General features: G+C 40.3%; 1 protein-coding gene across 2 annotated transcripts in view; it reads left to right on the forward strand.

The window, feature by feature from the left end:
* The window catches only part of NLGN4X (neuroligin 4 X-linked), a 291,389-nt gene extending 285,822 nt beyond the window's left edge, over positions 1–5,567 (forward strand). For both annotated transcript variants that reach the window (XM_029241236.1, XM_029241237.1), the window contains one exon: positions 1,924–5,567. In XM_029241236.1, the coding sequence (XP_029097069.1) occupies positions 1,924–2,773 (850 nt within the window). In that variant the 3' untranslated portion in view covers positions 2,774–5,567. The remainder of the gene's footprint in view (positions 1–1,923) is intronic.
* The last annotated feature ends 16,986 nt before the right edge of the window (positions 5,568–22,553 follow it).

Below are 22,553 nucleotides of genomic sequence, written 5' to 3' on the forward strand. Positions count from 1 at the left end.
TTTTAAACAGTATATACTATATATAATTAACAGTGTACCATATATACAGTATATTGTTATGCAGTGTACACTGTATCTAGGATATTAGTGTACCGTGTATACTGGTATACAGTATACTTTTATGTAGCATATACTATGTAGAATGTAGGGTATTAGGTATATTCTGTGGCTATATACAGTATGTTATTTATAGTCCTCTCTCGCTAGCAATTTGTAGGTATTCTAATTTATGCATTGCAGAGAGAGATACTATTTATTGAGCTCTTACTACATGCCAGGAATATTGTAGTTATTATTTAACCTTTCTCACTTCCTTTCCATCCCAGTATTCTTATCCACTTTATAGATGAGGAAGATGAGGCTAAGAGAGGCTTAAGGATTTGCTCAAGATTTCACAGCTTGTAAAGAGGGAGAGATGCAGAACTTAATGTATGGAGATGATTTTGACAGCCTCAGACTGAGGGCTAAAGTCCTTCCTTTGGCAGATGCATCTGTTGGTCAAGTGCATCGTTTGCATCCTGCACACTACTTGGGAATGTCTGTAGTCTTTAGGTCTTCCAGTGGGACCTTCTGGTTCCCCAGCCTTCTGATACATGAGCAAACAGGCAGTGGCTGAAGGCAGCTTCATAAAAGTGTTACGTGGAAAATAGAAGTTAGAGCACCTGGAGCAATAGATCTAAGCAAACTGGGTCTGCACATCATGTCTGAATGTTCAGTGTCAACTAGGTGGCATTATATCATGCGTGATCTCAAATTTTCCAAACCAGTACACATTAAGATGAAACCTGTTTTACAGCTCACTTGACCAAACCTAAAAAAAAATGGAAGAAATGAGAATATATCTTTGCGGGGCAGGGGGAGGTTGTTTGTTATCTTAAAAGAGTTAGTTGCAAAGATGTTTCAAGTACCATGTTTTGTGGAGAATCTTTCCATTTTGGTGATTCTCCTTCTGCCTGTGTCCACTTATGTAAATCATAGGAGACTTCTTAGGTTCATAGTTGCCATGCACACTTGAAATCTATAAAAAACCCTCAATTTCTTGCATCATGTGGTACTTTTCCTAAAACCCTTAACTCTACATATCTAAAAGCACCGTCTGACCAAACTTCTTAAATCAACGGAATGTTGTTTGATCTTTACGTGACTCAGTCTTCAGAAGGTTTCCAAGTACATACATATTTCTCTTTCTGAGAGAGAATGAACAATTGATGCATAATTCTATTTATTAACATCTTGTAATTACAAAAGCCAGTTTTTATTTGATTTTTAACATACATTTTAGTTGTAACCACAGTATCTATTCATTTACCTAAGAAGCAATTCTTGAGGAAGAAAGAGAATGGCACAAATTTTGGACCATAGCCTCTAAATCAGGATTTCTCAGCCTCAATACTACTGACACCTGGGACCAGTTACTTCTCTGCTGTGGAGGGGCTGTCCTGTGCCCTGGAGCATATTTAACAGTCACCCTGGCATCTACCCATTCATGGCACCACCCTTCACTTATAACAACCAAAAAACATCTCCAGATGTTACCAGATGCCCTCTTGGGGGCAAATCACCCTGGTTGAGATTTCTGACTCAAAAGTAGTTAAACTTGAAATACAAGACACATTTTTGGTTTCCTTCTTTATCATGGAAGATAATTGGATGCATTTAAAAAGTGTAGAAGTGTTATGAAAATGCTATCATACTGCCATCAGGAATTATTTTTAAAATAAAGGTAAGGGGATTTTAAAGAAAAGGCAAAATGGTAGCGCATCGGGATTAAAACATCATGTATTTGTTGCTACTTGAGTACTTTGTGCATATCAATAAACACATGAGATTATCTGATTGTAATTTCATTGTATTTGATTAAAATTTACTTGGGAAATGTGGAAGAGTGTGACCTTTCTCTTTTTTTCTCCCTTCTGTCCCCAGTGATCCTAATCAGCCAGTTCCTCAGGACACCAAGTTCATTCACACAAAACCCAATCGCTTTGAGGAAGTGGCCTGGTCCAAGTATAACCCCAAAGACCAGCTCTATCTGCATATTGGCTTGAAACCCAGAGTGAGGGACCATTACCGAGCCACAAAAGTGGCTTTCTGGTTGGAACTCGTGCCTCACTTGCACAACTTGAATGAGATATTCCAGTATGTGTCCACAACCACAAAGGTTCCTCCTCCGGACATGACCTCCTTTCCCTACGGAACTCGGCGATCTCCTGCCAAGATATGGCCCACGACCAAACGCCCGGCGATCACTCCTGCCAACAACCCCAAACACTCCAAGGACCCTCATAAAACGGGGCCCGAGGACACCACCGTCCTCATCGAAACCAAACGGGATTATTCCACTGAGTTGAGCGTCACCATTGCCGTGGGGGCATCCTTACTCTTCCTTAACATCTTGGCGTTCGCGGCGCTGTACTATAAGAAGGACAAGAGGCGCCATGAGACACACAGGCGCCCCAGTCCCCAGAGAAATACCACAAATGACATTGCTCACATCCAGAACGAAGAGATCATGTCCCTGCAGATGAAACAGCTGGAGCATGATCACGAGTGTGAGTCCCTGCAGGCTCATGACACGCTGAGGCTCACCTGCCCTCCAGACTACACCCTCACGCTGCGCAGGTCCCCTGATGACATCCCACTTATGACACCAAATACCATCACTATGATTCCCAACACACTGACGGGGATGCAGCCTTTGCACACGTTCAATACCTTCAGTGGAGGACAAAACAGTACAAATTTACCCCACGGGCATTCAACCACTAGAGTATAGCTTTGCCGTCTTCTTCCCCTCCCTCTGCGCCTCCCCTCAGCCACATCGAAGAGAGAAAGAAAGAAGCAACATCTCCAAACAAGGAATGTTTGGCTTAAGACAAAACAAAACAAAACAAAACAAAAGCAAAAGGGCAGCCACTGTGTCCTTGCAGACCCTTTCCATTGGCATTTCCCAGTACAACGAGATCAACTTCTGACCCTACGAAATGTGAAACGTATACATTGCTGTTACAATACTGCTTTAAGATCTCCACCATCTGGCAAACTTTAGTGCAACTAGGACATCGAAGTTTCAAGGACCTGGATGTTTCCAATGTGACCATAGAAGCTGACACTTCTGGAACTCAGCCGAGGGCACATTTTTTTTTTTTTAATTACAATTGAAATAAATAAAAGTTCTTTTTGTGCCATACGACAGATGGCTCTACTTAAGTGAAGAAAGAATCTATGGGCTTTTACCCAGCATATGGAGGTGTAATCCAGAGAGAAGGAAAAGTGGAATTTTATTATTAAAATAAAAGAACTGACTATGCAGTTACATACGTAGAGTTCTGTGCAAAGAGATGTTTTGCGAGCCTGAACTCTATTTAAGAAACTTTGTAAAAATAAAAATAAAAAAATGTATATAGCTGTGCGTTTAAACAAACACACACAGAGAGAAAAACAGAAAGAAAAACAAAAACAACAACAAAAAAAGCTTTTATTGGTGTTTTCAGTTTGAAAGAGCTTTTAGCGAGATTGTGCTTTCCATTGTGGTCTGTATGTATATAAATCGATATATACATTAGTCATATCACCTCTGTCTCCTCCAGGACAAAGGAGGATTTTCTTCTTAATTCCTTGTGGCCAACAGACATGGGGTTTTCTAACGTGTTTCATTTGTAGGAGGATGTGATTGTCACACAGCGGACCTAGACCGTCTGTTCGACTAGGCTCTCTCTCCCCTTTTTGGGCTGGAAAGTGCATGCGACAGCATTCTTAGGAGACCGTTATTTTTAGGAAAACTTTTATTTTTGTGTGTTAAGGCTTCATGAAGTTGCAACCCCAGGATGGATCCCCAGCGTGGAGCCTATTTAAAGCTTGTTGAATTAGAAACACGCACGCACATGCAGAGTGACCGCGGGGGAAAAACAGAATACAAGTCTCGTTCTGTAGTTCTGGTTCTTTGAATCTGTTGAGGAAGAGTTGCTTCCCATCCCAGGGTCCTGCCAAAAAGGAAAAGAAAGCTTGTCTTTGGTAGGGCCAAGCTCTGCTGAGTCAATACAGCTCTGTATTCCCTAGCAGCTGCAGAAGGGTTTGGCTGATGAAATACCTGCTCAGCTTAGCTAATCAGATTGAAAGAGGGCATGTGTCTTTCCTTTCTGTTTAAGCAGTAAGTCCCTTATTTATCAGTAAGCAGGGATTTTTATTTTTTATATCATTTATGGGATAAAACATATGCTTGTCTGAAACTATTACCATTTGTGGATTTGTGTATCAGTCACTGATCCATGAGTATTACAGAGAGAAAACAAACAAAAGGATAGAACATTAAAAGTGCTTTGCATGGGTTTTCCGGGAAGTTAGGATGGCTTCACTGTCAAGATAACACACAGAAATATTCAGTCATTTTAAATTGGTGAGACAGGGATGAGAAGTTTGTCCCTCTGACACTTTGTCATTTTCTCATCGTCCTTTTAATTTTCCTGAAGGAATCTTTTGCAAGTGTCCTAAAGTGGAAGGAAAAAAAATCGTAACCATGGTGACTTTATGTTTTGTCTTTCAAAATTATATTGCAACACCAGGAAATAGTAGCCAAAGATATTTGAAGATGTCTCTGGGCATGGTTCTCATGGAAACCCAGCACTATATGTCTTTGCCAAGGTGGACATTCTCCACAAAGATAGTCCAAATTCCTTGTCTCTTTGTATAATCTTTGATTATTGAACCCCTAAACTAAAACTGTAGCAATGTCTATCAAAGTGTTTGAAAATGGCCCCCCTAGAAAAAGAGAGTGCTTTTAAAAATGCATACAGATCGTCCAATAAATTCTGTTGTTCATCTTGGTTTAAATTTAAGAGTGATTCTCTGTGTATACATAGGTGAAATATAACCCCAACTTTGCATAGAGAGAAGCATCACTCCTGCAGCTAGAGGTGTCATGGGTACGATTTTTGTTCATCATTTTTGAAAGCTATTGTCAGGCCATTTCTGCAAGCTGTGCATTACCCCAGCTAAGCTACGACGAATAGGCTCTCCAGGGAACTACGAAGGACGTGATGCTTGGCACCAATGTGGGTCCGGTATGTTTGTAATGTGAATTCCAGTATTTGTTTAGTATTTCCAATTGTCTTCTGCTAGCAATATGCACAGTAATGTATCAGGCTTGTGACATTTGGATAAGGAAAAAAAAAAAAAAGTTCTCGTTAAGTGAATAACTTTAGCTTTTACAAAGGGTTATGATCAAAAGCAATTTAATACACCTTAAATGATATTTCTACATGGAAAGAAGTTATAGAATCTTCATAGAGTTCTATGAGAATAAAATATACTTGCTATCTATAAAAAAGAGAAAAAAAAAAACATAAGTTAGAAAAAAACTTTCCTAGGCTTTTATTCTTGACCTTCACTGGCACGCAGGGTTTAATGGTTTCTTGGATTATTATTTTGCGATTTTGTTTTTGATTTTGCCTTAAGTAATGATAGAAGATATATATGGCTGGACACATATGTATAAACTTTTCAGCAGCATTTTTAATAATAAAATATCACAGTATTTTCTAATGCTTTGTGCAAATAATTACGCGTCCATTCTTTTTTTTGTAGGTGGCCTATCATATTTATTTATTTTTCCTTCTTTAGATGTCTTTTTCACTTTAAAAACTAAGCGATACATCTGACGTAGGTGATAAACGGCACACTCAGTTGGTAATAGGTCAGTTTCTTGTGGTTCGTCCTCATGAACAGGTTTTGTGTCCCCGCTAGGGATTTTCTTCTGGCCTGACATTGGAGAAAGGCACTCTGGTTGGTGAAACTCATAACAAGAGGATGTTTCCTGAAATGGAACCCTTGGGTTTATCAAGTTCAGCCACTGCTGCTTCTTATGTTGCTGGGTTTTGAGTTGTGTTTGTTGTCATGCCTTAAATCTTTCTAGTAGCCTTATTTGAGTAAATCTCTGACAGCAAGTAATTCATTTGAATACAACTGGAGAGGCAGAAAATTACTACCATACTGATGCGACCTAACTTGTCCAGTCCTCACATGCACCTGGTCATTCCTTATCTTAACAGTCACGATAGCCCTAAGGGGCAGGCACCTGTATTACTTCTATTTTAGAACTGAAGATGTTGAGAATCAGAAACATTAAGCTACAAGGCAGCAGCAGAACTCAGATTCAAAGGAAGATCGTGTGTTCAGAGCCCAAACTCTTCACCAATGAAGGATGCAGCAAAAATTTCTAACTCAAGTTCATGAATGTCATGATAATATTAGCTAATTATCAGGTAAAGGAAAACAGCAAAGACTGTGACTGCTGTATTCTAACTCTGAATTTTTTTTTACATGTTGGGCTCAGGTCGTTTGCTGAATGTGACGTACACAGGATATATATATACACACGTATATACACATATATACATACACATTTATATATTACATACAAATAAATATTTTAATATATTGTGTATAATTGAATTTTAATAAATATATTTATAAAGTATAATTATATACATATATAATAGCTATACTATATGAAGCATTTGTATATAAAATAATACATAATATATCATACCATATGTGTGATATAATATGTAATATATATTTTATATATTTAAAACATACACATTTTATATTACACATATATTGCAGATATGTATATATATCATGTTATATATACATATAATTCTAGTGCATATGAGTTATATTATCTAATACAAAATATGTGTTTACATATAAGTAAATAAGTAACTATTTTATAAATATGTAAATAATATTTCATGAATACATAAACATGTCATATCTATTTAATGGAAAAGCCATTTTCGTGGATTTAAGATTAGATCTCTAGCCAATTTTTGAAATAGGGGAGTCATTCCTTTTTTCACCATTTGATTCATTCTGAATGGCCATTCTGAATAACTCAACGAATGGTAAAAATGTATGCATTCATTCATTCATCTATTCTTTCTGCAAATGTTTACCAAGCTTCTCCATCACCCCAGCTCTGTGCTGGGGCTTCTGTTAAAAATGAAAGAAGAAGCTCTCTCCATCCTAGGACTCCAAACGGAGGGCAGGGAGGTACAGCCAGGAAGCAGCAGGAGGTGCTGGAGATGGTACCCAGGGTGCCAGTGGGAGTCTAGACACAGACCCTTAACCTTGTCTGCAAGGGGCGGGCAGTGCTCTGTAGGAAGCTACCCCAAACCACATCCCTCCAAGCATGTGGGCATCCACGCAGACAAACCAATGATGGTGGATGCTTCGGGAGGGCAGAACTCCACACCCTCAAAGTGAGAAGACTCGGGAAGTTTGGGGAACCATGGCTTTTTTCTGTCCTGGCTGAGAAATAGAAGGTGTCACCGGGAAAGGTGTGGGGAAGGAGGGGAGTAGCATCCAGCTGATAACATGCCTCAAGTCACAACGCATGCCGTGTGCACCTTGTCCTGAATTCAAGCAGCAGACGGTAAAAGATGGCTTAAAAGTGGTGTGAGCATATTTGTGTTTTTTTGTTTGTTTTTTGTGGTACGCGGGCCTCTCACTGTTGCGGTCTCTCCCGTTGCGGAGCACAGGTTCCGGACGCGCAGGCTCAGGCCATGGGTCACGGGCCCAGCCGCTCCGCGGCACGCGGGATCTTCCCGGACCGGGGCACGAACCCGAGTCCCCTGCATCGGCAGGCGGACTCTCAACCACTGCGCCACCAGGGAAGCCCATATTTGCGATTTTTATCAGTGCTTCTCACACGTTGTTCCAAGGATGTGCTGACATCAGGCTACAGGGCGGGTTCTGATCCAGCAGGGGTTGCGTGGGCTAGAGTCTCTGCATCTCCAACAAGCCTGCAAAATGATGCCAGTGTTTCTGGTTCCCAATTATCCCCAACTCTTTTGGGGAGCAAGATTCGAGAGTGTTCCCTCCAGAAGCAGTTGTGGGGGTGGTGTGAATGTGGTGGGATGGCGCTGGGTGCAGTGAAAGCAGCTGGGTAAGCAGATAGAGCAGGCTGTTTGATAATTACTATCATCCTGTCAGGGGAGGTGGGGACACAGTAGAAATGATAAACCCAAAAAACAGATAGATAGATAGATAGATAGATAGATAGATAGATAGATAGATAGATAGATAGATGATAGATTGAATAGATGATTGATGGACAGATATAAAGGATGAACAGTTGGATGAATGGATGGATACAGATACATAGATTGTAGATAGATAAACATATATGAATGCTAGATGGATAATGATTTATTAATGTAGAGACAGATATGGATGGATGGATACATAGACACACAGATGGTAGAGGTGATAGATGTGAGTAGGTAGGTAGGTAGATACAAATAGATGATAGTTGAGATAGATGATAGGTAGAGAGATGGATAGATAGATGGAAAGAAAGGAGGGAGGGATGGAAGGGAAGGAAGGAAGAGAGAGGAAGAAAGATGGGATAGGTAGGTAGGTAGGTAGATAGGTAGATAGATAGATAGATGGATAGATAGATGGATAGATAGATGGAATAGTTTTAGAGTTGCATGTTCCAGAAGTGATAAAGCACCACCATCAGAGATGACCAAGCCCATCTTGGTGGAGTTGAGTAACTTACACGCAAGGATGGTGAGTCATCTGGGTCATTTTTCGTGGTTGCACACTGTCCTTGTTTCCATCTTATCCCCACATGCTTGCGGACGACTTTTATCTCCTGGTACCTCAAATTATCTTTATGCAGTGGGCCCCACCCCACTTAGCCATTATCAGGCTAGTTACTAGCAGTCAGATGGCAGAGGTGTTTTTTCTTTCCCACAACTTCCTCCAAATGTATTCATCACCTCCCCTTTTCTGGGCTGCCTGATTAGAAAAAAAATTAAAAATTAGATTCTGCTAAGGGAGGAAAGTGGTACTTTCTCGGCAGGTTCTTATTATCTTATTTAAAGAAATGGATATATAGGGGCTCACCTGGTAGCGCAGCGGTTAAGAATCCACCTGCCAATGCAGGGAACACGGGTTCGAGCCCTGGTCTGGGAAGATCCCACATGCCGCGGAGCAAGTAAGCCCATGTGCCGCAACTACTGAGCCTGCGCTCTAGAGCCCACGAGCCACAACTACTGAGCCCATGTGCCACAACTACTGAAGCCCGCGTGCCTAGAGCCCGTGCTCCACAACGAAGAGCAGCCCCCGCTCGCCGCAACTAGAGAAACCCCGCGTGCAGCAACGAAGACCCAACGCAGCCAAAACTAAATAAGTAAAATAAATAAATTTTTAAAAAAGAAATGGATATATAGAGAATGGTCTTTTACATGTCTACCTTTCTATAAGGTAACTACCAGCCCAAATACTTGCAAAACCTACAAATAACTGTGTTTTCTCAAGGCAAGAGCTTTAGGGAAAACAGGGGAGATTGAGGGCTCTTCCATATTTGGCTGAAAGGGAGGTCTTCAGACGAGTTCCTAAGGTCATGAGCTTCTAATAGGGTGGGACTGAGAGCTGCTGGAAACAGAGGAATGTCCACGGGGTTCAGCTGGGAGAAGCCCAGAAAGGAAAATTATTCTAAGCGCTTCGTCCCAGGGACCAGTAGAGAACTGTGCACTTGGGTGTTTCCACTGATGTAGGAGGGAAATGGGGAGATGAATTTCTGGAGCCCCAAAATACAGCCCTAAAAAATGTCCCATAAAACTGGGAATTTAGATGGTGCCTCATTCCAAATATTAGAAGCATTATTACGCTTCAGTGGTAACATCTGTCAAATCTTTACGATTTGTTTGTGAACACAGCTTGAAAACAGATATCTCAAGGCATTCCGTATTATTGAATTTTAGGTATTGTCAGGGTTTATCTTAGGGATTGTTTAGGTATTATTTTAGCTGTTACATGGACAATGTTGAAATTGCTTTTTCCAAGTTATGACAGCCAAAATATGTAACACTTCCGGAGGAAATGCACCACTTACAGAGAAACTCTTACAGCAAGTGCTTAGAGATGTTTTAAATTATTGGGTCAACGGTTTAAAGAGCAATTACAGGCAGACCTCATTTTATTGCACAAATTGAGGGTTTGCGGCGACCCTGCCTATCACTGTCTATAAGTCTGTAGACAGTCTATAACTCTATCAGTGTCGTTTTTCCAACTGCATTTGCTCACTTGGGGTCTGTGTCACATTTTGATAACTCGAAATATTTCAAACGTCTTCATTATTATATTTGTGATGGTGTCTGTGATCAGTGATCTTTGGTGTTACTGCTATGACTTGCTGAAGGCTCAGAGGATGGTGAGAAGTTTTTAGCAATATTTTAAAATTAAGGCCTGTACATTGTGGTTTTTCTTTTTAGACGTAATGCTATTGCACACTTAATAGACTACAGTATAGTGTAAACGTCACTTTTACATGCACTGGGAAACCCAGAAAAACTCTTGTAACTCGCTTTATTTTGATACTTGCCTTATTGCGGTGGTCTGGGACCCAATCCACAGTATCTTCAAGATCTACCCATACTTGTTTTGAATTTTAAAACTTTCAAATGATAATCAAAACGTGCTGTTCTAACTAAGTTAGATGTACTAAGTCACTTCATCTTTATACCACCCTCCTAGAGTAGATGCTTTCATGTTACCAAAGGGAGCAGTGAAACCCAGGAGGTTCAAAGACTTCCTCAAAGTCTCAGTAAGGAAATAAAATAACCAGGGTTTGACACCAGGTAGTTTTGCTCTGTTCCTCGTCAGTACAGAAAAAGATATGTCCCCTGTAGGGATTCTGAAAAATCTAAAAGAAGAAAAAAAAGAAATTACTATCATCTTTCTATGCCTCGAGAAAACTGATAGCCTTGAATTTTAAAATGCTTTTAAGGTACACCTACGGTCACACACACACCCCACCGATCATCCACCCTGGTACACACACTCATCACCTTCCGTGCGCTTATCGAATTTTGTAGAACGTCGGTTGATTTAAAAACACAAGTCATCAATTTCATCTACTGTTTTAGTTACGATATGGGGTCGTTAAACATTTGGAATCTCATTTTTGCTGAAATAACATTTTAAAACGCCAGCGGTGCCTGCCTCTCACCTCAGTGGGTAAATATAGAACGTGAAACTCGGCATAGGAAGGTTAGAAAATCTAAGGAGATAGAGTTACATGGGGAAACATTGTAAATAATTTATAACATAGGAGAGGAAGGCGTGCTGGCTGCAACATGTTGGCCAAATGCCTTATAAAACCAGCTTTGGGGCTACCCTGGTGGCGTGGTGGTTGAGAGTCCGCCTGCCGATGCAGGGGACACGGGTTCGTGCCCCGGTCCGGGAGGATCCCACATGCCGCGGAGCGGCTGGGCCCGTGAGCCATGGCCGCTGACCCTGCGCGTCCGGAGCCTGTGCTCCGCAACGGGAGAGGCCACAGCAGTGAGAGGCCCGCGTACCGCAAAAAAAAAACAAAAAAATAAAAACAGCTTTGGAAAGATGTGAAAGCAGGGAGAAACCTGTTCACAGCCCAAGACGTTCGTGGCCGGCCACCTGCCCATGTGACCTCAGCACGTGCTTTGTGAAGTGTCTGTTATAATAACCTCATGAGTCCCAATGCACTGACCCATCCACATGGGATCGCAGGAGGAACCCATTTCCCCAGACTTACACAGTGTCAGAAACCTTCGTTACCTGATGCGGCTGCAGTCTCCAGTCCCACGGTTCTGTTGCAAAACTCCTTCTGTGGTCCTCACATCTTTGGAAGAGCATGCAGACCCCAAATGAGACCAGACCCCAGGTTCTGTAAAAATGAAGCAAACAAACACACAAAAACCCTACTTTTGTTTAATGTTGTCATTTAGGAAGTATAATGCCACCTTTAATATCTCTCCTCTATTTTTATGCAGTGTTTTTCCCACCCTACATCTGCAACTCATGTTTCTATGAGCTGTCATGTTTCTAATAGAAAAAGCATTTAACAGGACCTATGGTCACCTTTGACAACCTTGAGCCCCATTTTTATTATAGACCTAAATACTACCCATCAAATAACAAGATTTCACCCTGTTTTTCCAAATTGCTTTTCGATCACGTTTGAATGTATTCTACATACCGGCAGAAATAAGGCACACACTGACGTTTTAGGATGTGTCTCTTTGTCAGTTTGGGGGCTTCTATAAGATATTATGTAATGTGGAGAGCTAAAGTTCTGTATTTTGAATTAATTATCAGGGTGACCAGGGAAAATAACAATTTATATCATGTCTGCAAAGATTATATGCAAAGGTATGTGAGCATTGGCTGATCTGCGGATGCTATAGCAAAGCACATGAAAATTCCCTTTATAAAAAAATGTGGCCGATGACAGTTATTGTTCAAAATAGTCCCTGGAAATATTATTCCAGTATTAGGCTAATGAGAGAAATGGACAATTTTGACTCCTCTGATGTTGAAGAAATGGTGTGCAACTTCAAAATTACGCCATCTTTATGGGTGTTTAGTGTCCGCAATCGGAGGAAGTGTCACCTTCAGCTGTGGGGCATGAAAATCAAATGTTGCATGTACCTTTCTCGTCATAGGAGCTTTGAGCTCCTAGATTTATAGCAAAAATAATTTAGTAGAAAGAGTGTCCACTTGGGGGGCCAAGATTCCTAAAATGGATGGTTTCTTGTCTATACCAAAAAGTCATGGGGTACCTTATATATCTGTTTAGCATCTTTATTGGCGTATAATTGCTTTACAATGGTGTGTTAGTTTCTGCTGTATAACAAAGTGAATCAGCTATACGTATACATATATCCCCATATCCCCTCCCTCTTGCATCTCCCTCCCACTCTAGGTGGTCACAAAGCACCGAGCTGATCTCCCTGTGCTGTGCGGCTGCTTCCCACTAGCCATCAATTTTACATTTGGGGTACCCTGTATTTCATTCTTTCATTTACCATAACATGCTTTATTGCTCACTTACATTGAGAGAAATGTTGGAACCACATAATGCAATATTTCTATGAAGAAGCACCAGAAATTGACTTTCATTATATAATATACCATATGATTAATATAAAGACCACAGGAATCCTGTAGCAAATAAATAGTGTATGATTTGAGCCGTGCTACCTTTCTTCATCCTAGATGGGCGGACCCCTTACTGAATTCCCTACAGTTACATGCTATATCAACTGTCTTGAATTCAATATAATTTAGGACAGCAGTTCAATTTCATGCATGTTTTAAGTTACTTCTCTTATTTCCTTTAATAGAGAGGCAGATCATGCATTGTGTGTGTGTGTGTATGTGTGTGTGTGTGTGTGTGTGTGGGCAGGGTGCTCGTTTTCTCAGCTTTAATGACTATAAAATGTTAATTTCTTTACCCCCATTTCCTCTCCCTTCATTGGTATAGCCTGTGAATTTCTCAGTAAGAAAATGTTAATTTCTTTAACCCCATTTCCTCTCCCTTCATTGGTGTAGCCTGTGAATTTCTCAGTAAGAAAAGCTCAACGTCTCCGGTACAAAATAAGAATGATTAATAATAACAGCAAAGATGATGACCAGATCACAGAGAGCCTCTCACAAGAAGGACATAAACGGAACACAGAGTGGGCATGTTTGAAATACAGGAAGGCAAAGAGATTCAGCCATGTTACATTAGGACCATTGCCAGATCAAGCCAGTGCAAGATGTGGTAGAAAACTGATAACCCAGGGAGGAAAAGCTGGGGCAAAGCAGGGAGAGAAGATTCTGAAGAGAGAGATTTCTGATTGAAATGTCCTCTTCAGCTGCAGTTTGCGTATCTATGACAACCCTAATCGGACGGGTCTCTTTTCCTTGTAATAATGTCACAAATCAAAGATACACCATCCTTATACAGACAAAAATTCTTTGTTTTTGATGTTCATAGATTTCCCAACTCCTCCCCTACCTATAGACTTTATCCCTGTTGCATGATGTTTAAGCACTTTATTAAGGATATCATGAGTTCCAATGATGGACATCTAAGAGAGGAAATCAGAAATAAGTGGATAACAGTGGTCCTTTGTCTTTTCAATGAATGTGGCAGTCTTTCTTTTGAATATCTTAAGGGGATTTTTCTCACTGAATATTCTAGTTCCACAAAACCCAAACCTATATTTCTAGTCTCTGTGCTTTCCAGCATTTTTTTCCGTCGTGCAAGACATCCTATTTGGATAGTATCTTCCTTTTTATTTTCTTTTGTGCCGCCATAACAGAATCGCCTCCGAAGGGAGTTTTACAGGAGGCATACTTGTAAATTTGTCATGAACCCTATTCTGTGTTAGCCTAAAATTTTAATGATGGCTCCATCAGACCAATGGTGCGTCAAAGTGACACGGAAGCAAGGTGGCTCCTGCCTGCAGTTTCCAATAGCAAGTCCAGCTTGGGGTAGCAAGGCTGCTTCTCCCAGCCAGGTGAATCAGATTGGAAAGGACCCTTAATTTATAGAAAAGGACGTCTGTCAACAGCACTGTGAAAAGAAGTGTGTCCAGGAGACAATCGAATGCATTTTGTGACCTGAACGGACCCCTCTTGGATTTTAATTTTCAAAAACCACGTATTTGTGGCTAGCCTATTGCAAAGAAGTTATAGTACCAAGGGTCAGGTGTTGAAATAATATAAGTTTCTCCGTAGAATATATGCAGAATGTCTCTTTCCGTGATGCCCCTTTTCATTCTAAAGCCAGCTGCTAGCCTGTCTCCTTTGCAGAGATGGTGAGGACAGTATGATCTCTAATGAGCCAACCAGGGAAAAAAAGAGAGAAAAATGTAGTTCACTGCAGCCTCTTATTGACGCCGTAGTTAGCATCAAGCTGTTGGTGGAAACTACTTTCCAGCCTGAGATGAGCCCAAAGGCTGCGGTCATCTTCGTGGGAATGGATGATGATGCCAACCGTGGTCTCCTCTGAGTTTCTTAAGATATGTGTGCAGAAAAGTCAGTGGCCAGGCACATTCTTGCAGAATCGCAAATAAAGGAAAAGCAATTTGAGGACATCTTTTTTCCTTTTTTTATTGAAGTACACCTGTTTTACCATATTGTGCCAACCTCTGCTGCACGGCCAAGTGACTCAGTTATACACATAGGGACATTCTTGTTTTATATTCTTTTCCATTATAGTTTATCACAGAATATGGAATATAGTTCCCTGTGCTCTACAGCAGGACCTTGTTGTTTATCCATTCTAAATGTAATAGTTTGCATCTACTAACCCCGAACTCCCAATCCACCCCTCTCCCTACCCCCTCTCCCCTTTGGCAACCACAAGTCTGTTCTCTATGTGAGAACATACATTTTTTTTAATTTTCAGTGAATGATGACAGGAGATGCATTGACGAGTAAAATAAAACCCATCTTCCTGTATAAACAGTCCGCATTCAACCTCCCAAGGGAAAGACGTGGAGCTTTCTGCTAAGGAATCCTGTTATGTTAACCTGCAAGGCATGCATCAAAATAATAGGGAAGCACCCAGGAGCCAGGGCCCAAAATCAGAGGGGCTAGAGCTTTGTCCTTCACTGGCCAAGTGAAGGCCAAGCGACCTTAGACAGGTTACTTAATTTCTATGTGTTTATCTGCTACAAAGGGACAGGGTTTGCACCTCAGGGTCCAGTTAAAGATAAAACAAGATGGCAGATTTGAGAATTCGTTATAAATGCATACAAATCTCAAAGGGTCCTGGGTAATCTAATTCTCTTTCAAGTTTGTTCCCAGGCAGTAGTTGGAGAAAGATGCCACTCTATCCTGCTGACTTCTAGGAACTCTGCTTAACAACCTGGCATCATTCGTGTTTTGTTTTCTCTTTATTCATCTGGCATCTTTACAGCTAAGACACAACTAGGTCCTGTGGGGATACATGAGAAAGAAAAGAACATGCTTTGTTTATCTCTTAGGAGACGGAGCAGACACAGCATAAGGAAAAAGAGAATATTTTGAAAATAATACTCAACTGGTATTTACGGGAGGAGAGAAAATGAAGAGAAAGGTGCATTTTGTAGGCGGGGTGTGTCTCAGACATGATGCTTCTGATCTTAAAGGAAGCAGATGTGAATGGTAAAAAGAAAGCACTCACGTGTCTGCCCATGGTTATCACACATCTATACACACACACTATGTTAGGATGTGTAAATGCTAATAATCTCTTTGGTGTGTGAGGGGTGGTTAAAGAGAAGGGATGACATTGACCTTGGCAATTTTCCAAGATTTTTACGGAACAAAAAGTTATTGGAAAATTTTCCTCATGTTTCTTGATCAGTAGGAAGTCTTAATATATATCCATGTGTAGTAGTAACTATAATATGTATGATACACTTATAATTTATATACACACCTTCATTTCCTTCATCAAGAGACTTTTGTGAGACATTATAAAAGATATGTATATATGCACATATATAGGTATATATATTCTAGTATTATACTGGCTATTAAAAATATATATATAATTTTATTATCTGTGATGGCTATATATATAATGCAAAAATACTATATATCTAATACAAAAATATATATAATATATACTATGTGCATATATAATATATCCTATATATAAAGATGTAGTATATAATAAATATTATATGTATTACATACATATATGCAGTATATATATATACACACTCAACTGTTGGTGTGGAAAAAATGTCTATAGGGCATAGAAACGTTTTTTTCACTTTTATTGGGGTATAGTTGATTCAACCTTTTCTTTTGAAACCCACCAATTATATACTTTTTCAGATTTACTCTTATAAATGCTCCGTCCAATACTTGAACATAAATCTTTACTTTTCTTGGACTAGTTGATGAATGATCTTTAGATAAACACAGTCTGTATCGTTCATTTCAGCGTCATTTAAACCGGCAGTCCTAAGACAAAAGAAGACTGTTGGGACGTGAGCTTGGTCTTTTCATGTGAGCATCGTGTGGGCACTAGAGGTCTTGATAATGTCGCTATATGCCTCTGTGAAAGACAGGCAGCACCAGCTTAGACGTAAGTCGACACCCAATGGGGCAGAGCCCTCATAAGCACGTTATTGTCCCAGCAACAGAAAAGCCATTACTTGAAAATGTAAAAAGGTGATAGTACCGAGGTCACTTTTCCTCAATCCAGTTGGATTGATATCTGTCTTTTGGAGGCCAGCTTCTGCTTCCGGCTTTAGAAAATAATTTTACTAGATTTTAAGGAGGTACTCAGACACACACACACGCACACACACACTATATGATGTAGGGCTAAGGACGTGTGTGTAAAATATATACGGTAGATGGTAAATATATACTATTTATGTTTGTAGGTATGGAAATATGTAAATATAAATAAATGTATATTATATACTTATAAATATAAATTTTATATCTCTGTATCTATCTATCAATATCTATCTAATCTATCATCTATCCATCTCTATCTTATCTATCTTTTAGTTTTTTTGGCGGTACGCGGGCCTCTCACTGTTATGGCCTCTCCCGTTGCAGAGCACAGGCTCCGGACGCGCAGGCTCAGCGGCCATGGCTCACAGGCCCAGCCGCTCCGTGGCATGTGGGATCCTCCCGGACCGGGGCACGAACCCGTGTCCCCTGCATCGGCAGGTGGACTCCCAACCACTGCGCCACCAGGGAAGCCCTATCTTATCTATCTTTATTCTCTAATAAAATCCTGTATCAATCATCTATCGATCTATCATCTACCTATCATCTTTATCTATATCCATCTGTCAATCTATCTTTATCTGTCTATCTTTCTATCTATCCATCTATCCATCCATATGTTTTACTAAGCCATTAAAAGTTCTTTCTATGAAGCTGACCAGGGTCGTTTGCAAAGGTGTCACTAGAAGAACATTAGACAGGATTTTCTCATCCGTTCCCTTCTCCTCTCCTTGTAACACAATATTTTGTAAAAGGTGAGAGAACTTGGTCTCAAACCACACTGATTCCCATTCCAGTTCCCACACTGACAAGCTGTTTAACCTTGGATACCTGACGTATATCCTCCATTTCTTCCTTCCTGTGGTAAATCATGACATATAAATCATAGGAAATTATAAATATCTTTAGGTTTCCTTCTTTTTCCAGTGCATGTGTAGGAACAGTATCATCAGAAAAACTATACATTTTAACAGAGAAAAAAACACAAATGAAATGAAACGTGCTCCACGAAACCACAAGAGTAGCCCAGTAGGTGGCGCCATCCACTCTGTGTCAGGACTGACAGCAAAATCTTGAGAAAAAGTCAGGGAAGGACGGTCAATGGTGTGACATAGGCAGTGCCCTGTTGACCTGAAATGCAACCCAGGGGACCAGGCTCCCCACCAGTATTCCCAAAACCTCTGTTAAAGCACTCGTCACCATCCTTCCTATGTAGCCTCATGACGGTCAAACTTATTTGAAAGAGGAAGATCCTCTGGTCTTGTAGACTCCCTTCCAGCTCAATGACCACTTTTTTCGTTCAATCTCCCAGAGGAAACAGAAGCAAAATCCCAACCTAGACTTCACTATCAATCAGCAGCGAACTAGAGCTTTCGACAAGCGTCTATGAACATCTATTGAGTTAATATCCTTGGATTCACGCTACATCGTCTGAAAATTTAAAAAAAAAAAAAATCTCCAAAATATTACAGTGGGATTTTGTGACATCTCAGTTGGAGAAATTTCCACTGCTTCAGATACAAATTGGAGAATTATTATTGTATTTGGTTCTTGTAAAATCGGATCTAGGAAAAGATGGTAATCATTTCAAAAGGATGGGCAGAGGAATACACACAAATATATCATTCCCAACTATTTTACTTGAAAGAAGTGAATTATGTGATGTGACTCCCTCAGTTGGGACGTATGGGCTTTGCATCATATAGGTCACATTCTGTACAAAGCTCTAATGCCTAGTTTCTACAACGTTTCTCGTTGGAAATTGCATTTGAAATTATATTTTATCATGAAGATTATTGCATGGCGCCACTAAAATAATTCTGTTCTGTATTAGAATATATTGGCACTCAGCATCCCTTAGGAGATGTTCTTATTTTCACAGGTGAGGGGAACTTATGCCCCAAAGTGCTAAATGATTTGAGTCCAAAAGCTGTTCCTTAAAATTGGTCTATTCCAGGGATCTTTATTGGGTGATTTTTATGTGTCTGATTTCCTGCGTGCTTCTGGGACACACTCAGTTTCAAGTAGAAGCAGAGCTTACAGTTTAGCTGAGAAGGTAAATAATATGAATCAGGAAACAGAGCTGAAGTTTCAAACTGTGTTTTGTTATTTTTTTAACATCTTTATTGCAGTATAATTGCTTTACAGTGGTGTGTTAGTTTCTGCTGTATAACAAAGTGAGTCGGCTATACACATACATATGTTCCCATATCTCCTCCCTCTTGCGTCTCCCTCCCACCCTCCCTATCCCACCCCTCTAGGTGGTCACAAAGCACCGAGCTGATCTCCCTGTGCTATGCGGCTGCTTCCCACTAGCTATCTATTTTACATTTGGTAGTGTATATATGTCCATGCCACTCTCTCACTTCACCCCAGCTTACCCTTCCCCCTCCCCGTGTCCTCAAGTCCATTCTCTACGTCTGCATCTTTATTCCTGTCCTGCCCCTTAGTTCTTCAGAACTTTTTTTTTTTTTCTTTAGATTCCATATATATGTGTTAGCATACGGTATTTGTTTTTCTCTTTCTGACTTACTTCACTCTGTATGACAGACTCTGGGTCCATCCACCTCACTACAAATAGCTCAATTTCGTTTCTTTTTATGGCTGAGTAATATTCCATTATATACATTTGCCACATCTTCTTTATCCATTCATCTGTCGATGGACACTTAGGTTGCTTCCATGTCCTGGCCACTGTAAAGAGAGCTGCAGTGAACATTGTGGTACATGACTCTTTTTGAATTACGGTTTTCTCAGGGTGTATGCCCAGTAGTGGGATTGCTGGGTCCTATGGTAGTTCTATTTGTAGTTTTTTGAGGAACCTCCATACTGTTCTCCATAGTGGCTGTATCAATTTACATTCCCTCCAACAGTGCAAGAGGGTTCCCTTTTCTCCACACCCTCTCCAGCATTTATTGTTTGTAGATTTTTTGATGATGCCCATGCTGACTGCTGTGAGGTGATACCTCGTTGTAGTTTTGATTTGCATTTCTCTAATGATTAATGATGTTGAGCATCCTTTCATGTGTTTGTTGGCAGTCTGTATGTCTTCTTTGGAGAAATGTCTATTTAGGTCTTCTGCCCATTTCTGGATTGGGTTTCAAACTGTGATTTGAATTGTACAGGACCTGATGATGGAATAAAATAGGTGTGTGGGGTACATCCTCGGACAGGAGCTGCCTGGAAAGAGAGACAGCCTGATCAGAGCTGAATCCTGCAGGATGAGAAAGACCCCATCATGCAAATGTTTAGGGATAGGAGGGAGGAAAGGTGTAGATAGAAGGGGACAGATTGACAGGTCAGAACCTTTATAAGGACTGAAGGAAGATTTGGAGGGCTGGAATGCAGACGGAATAGGTGGGTTAAAAGGTGAGGCTGGAAATGTGAGCGGGAGTGAAATCTATGACCTGTGGTTCTGGTGAGAGATGGGTAGATTGCTGGCAATTCACAGGGAAATGACTGGTCTTAGCAGAACAGTGACATGAGGCTTACATCAACAGAACTCCGTGAAACTTGGCAGAGGGCAGAAGCAGAGTGGGGAGGCCAAGGCGGGTTGTGAGATCCGTTTCAAGCCAAGGAGGGGAGGGGGAAAAGAGGTGGCTTACATGAAGTAATACAGAAGAGAAACGATGGCTTCTGTGTTTGTTGTGGGCATAGAAGCCCATGGGCTTGCCCTTGGATAGGCAAGGGCAGATATGGAAGAAGCCAAAAGTCTACTCATTGGAAAAAAAAAAACAAAACTGAGTATGACTTCTTGTCATTAGGAAGGGAGGAAAGAACTCCAGGGAAGAAATCAAAATGCCTTTTCTGGACATGAAAAATATGAGAACCCATGAGATATTTGAGGGTCTACATCAAGGATTTGACACCAGAGCTCAGCGAAGAGGTGAAATTGGCAGATGTCAACAGTATATGGTATCTAATCTGGGAATGGATGCTTATACCCAAGACAGAGGTGCCTAGAAGTCCTTTCTTCTTTATTACATTGGAGTATAGTTGACGTATAATGTTGTATTAGTTGCAGGTGTACAGCAAAGTGATTCAGTTATACATATACAGGTATCTATTCTTTTTCAGATTCTTTTCCCATATAGGTTATTGTAGAGTATTGAGTAGAGTTCCCTGTGCTATACAGTAGGTCCTTGTTGGTTATCTCTTTTATATATAGTAGTGTGTATACGTTAATCCCAAACTCCTAATTTATCCGTCCCCCCTCCCCTTTTGTAACCGTAAGTTTGTTTTCTATGTCCGTGAGTCTGTTTCTGTTTTGTAAATAAGTTCATTTGTATCATTTTTTAGATGCACAAATAAGTGATATCTTATGGTATTTGTCTTTCTCTGTCTGACTTAGTTTACTCAGTATGACAGTCTCTAGGTCCATCCTTGTTGCTGCAAATGACATTATTTCATTCTTTTCATGGCTGAGTAATATTCCATTGCATGTATGTACCACATCTTCTTTATCCATTCATCTGTTGATGGGCATTTATGTTGTATCCATGTCTTGGCTATTGTAAATAGTGCTGCCATGAACATAGGGGTGCATGTATCTTTTCAGATTATAGTTTTGTCTGGATATATGCCCAGAAGTGGGATTGCTGGGTCATATGGTAGCTCTATTTTTAGTTTTTGAGGAAACTCCATCTTGTTCTCCATAATGGCTGCACCAACTTACATTCCCACCAGCAGTGCAAGAGGGTTCTCTTCTCTCCACACCCTCTCCAGCATTTATTGTTTGTAGACTTTTTGATGATGGCCATTCTGACCAGTATGAGGTGATACCTCACTGCAGTTTTGATTTGCATTTCTCTAATAGTCAGTGATGTTGAGCATCTTTTCATGTGCTTTTTGGCCGTCTAGAAGTCATTTCTAAAGAAGCACAGTGTTCAGTTAGGAGGGGAAGAAGGAGGATTTAACGTTCTGAGGAAGTTGCCAAATTGCTTTCTGCAGCAGCTATACCCCCTTTTACATTCCCACCAGCACTGTTATCAGGGCTTTCTGACTCCTCTACATCCTCCCAACACATCATCTTTTTTAAAAAAATAAATTTTAGCCACTGTGGGTTTGAAGTGATATCTCATTTCAGTTTTGATTTGCATTTTCCTAATGACGTTGAGCATCTTGTTATATGTTTAGTAGCCATTTTTATCTCTCCTTTAGAGAAAAATCTATTCGATTCCTTTATTTTCTTTAAAAATTGGGCTATTTGTCTTTTGATTGCTGAATGAATCTACCTTTAAAGTTTAAAGTCTTTAACTACTTTAAAGGTACCTTTAACTACTTTAAAGGTAGTTTTGGTGGGAGAACAAACTGATTGGAGTGGATGGAATAAAGATAAAGCAATGGGCATGGTGATAAAATATGAACACCTGAAAGATGTTTGTAAAATATAGCTGGATAGCCATCCCCAATCCTGACTACTACGTTCATTCGTAAATCAAATACGTATGTTTTTTTTTTTTAAGTTGGACACTGGCCTGACTTTTGGGTGG

This window comes from Monodon monoceros, unplaced genomic scaffold (genome assembly GCF_005190385.1).
Source record: "Monodon monoceros isolate NGI ecotype Baffin Bay Population unplaced genomic scaffold, NGI_Narwhal_1 Super_Scaffold_22, whole genome shotgun sequence".
NCBI classification, from domain to species: Eukaryota; Metazoa; Chordata; class Mammalia; order Artiodactyla; family Monodontidae; genus Monodon; species Monodon monoceros.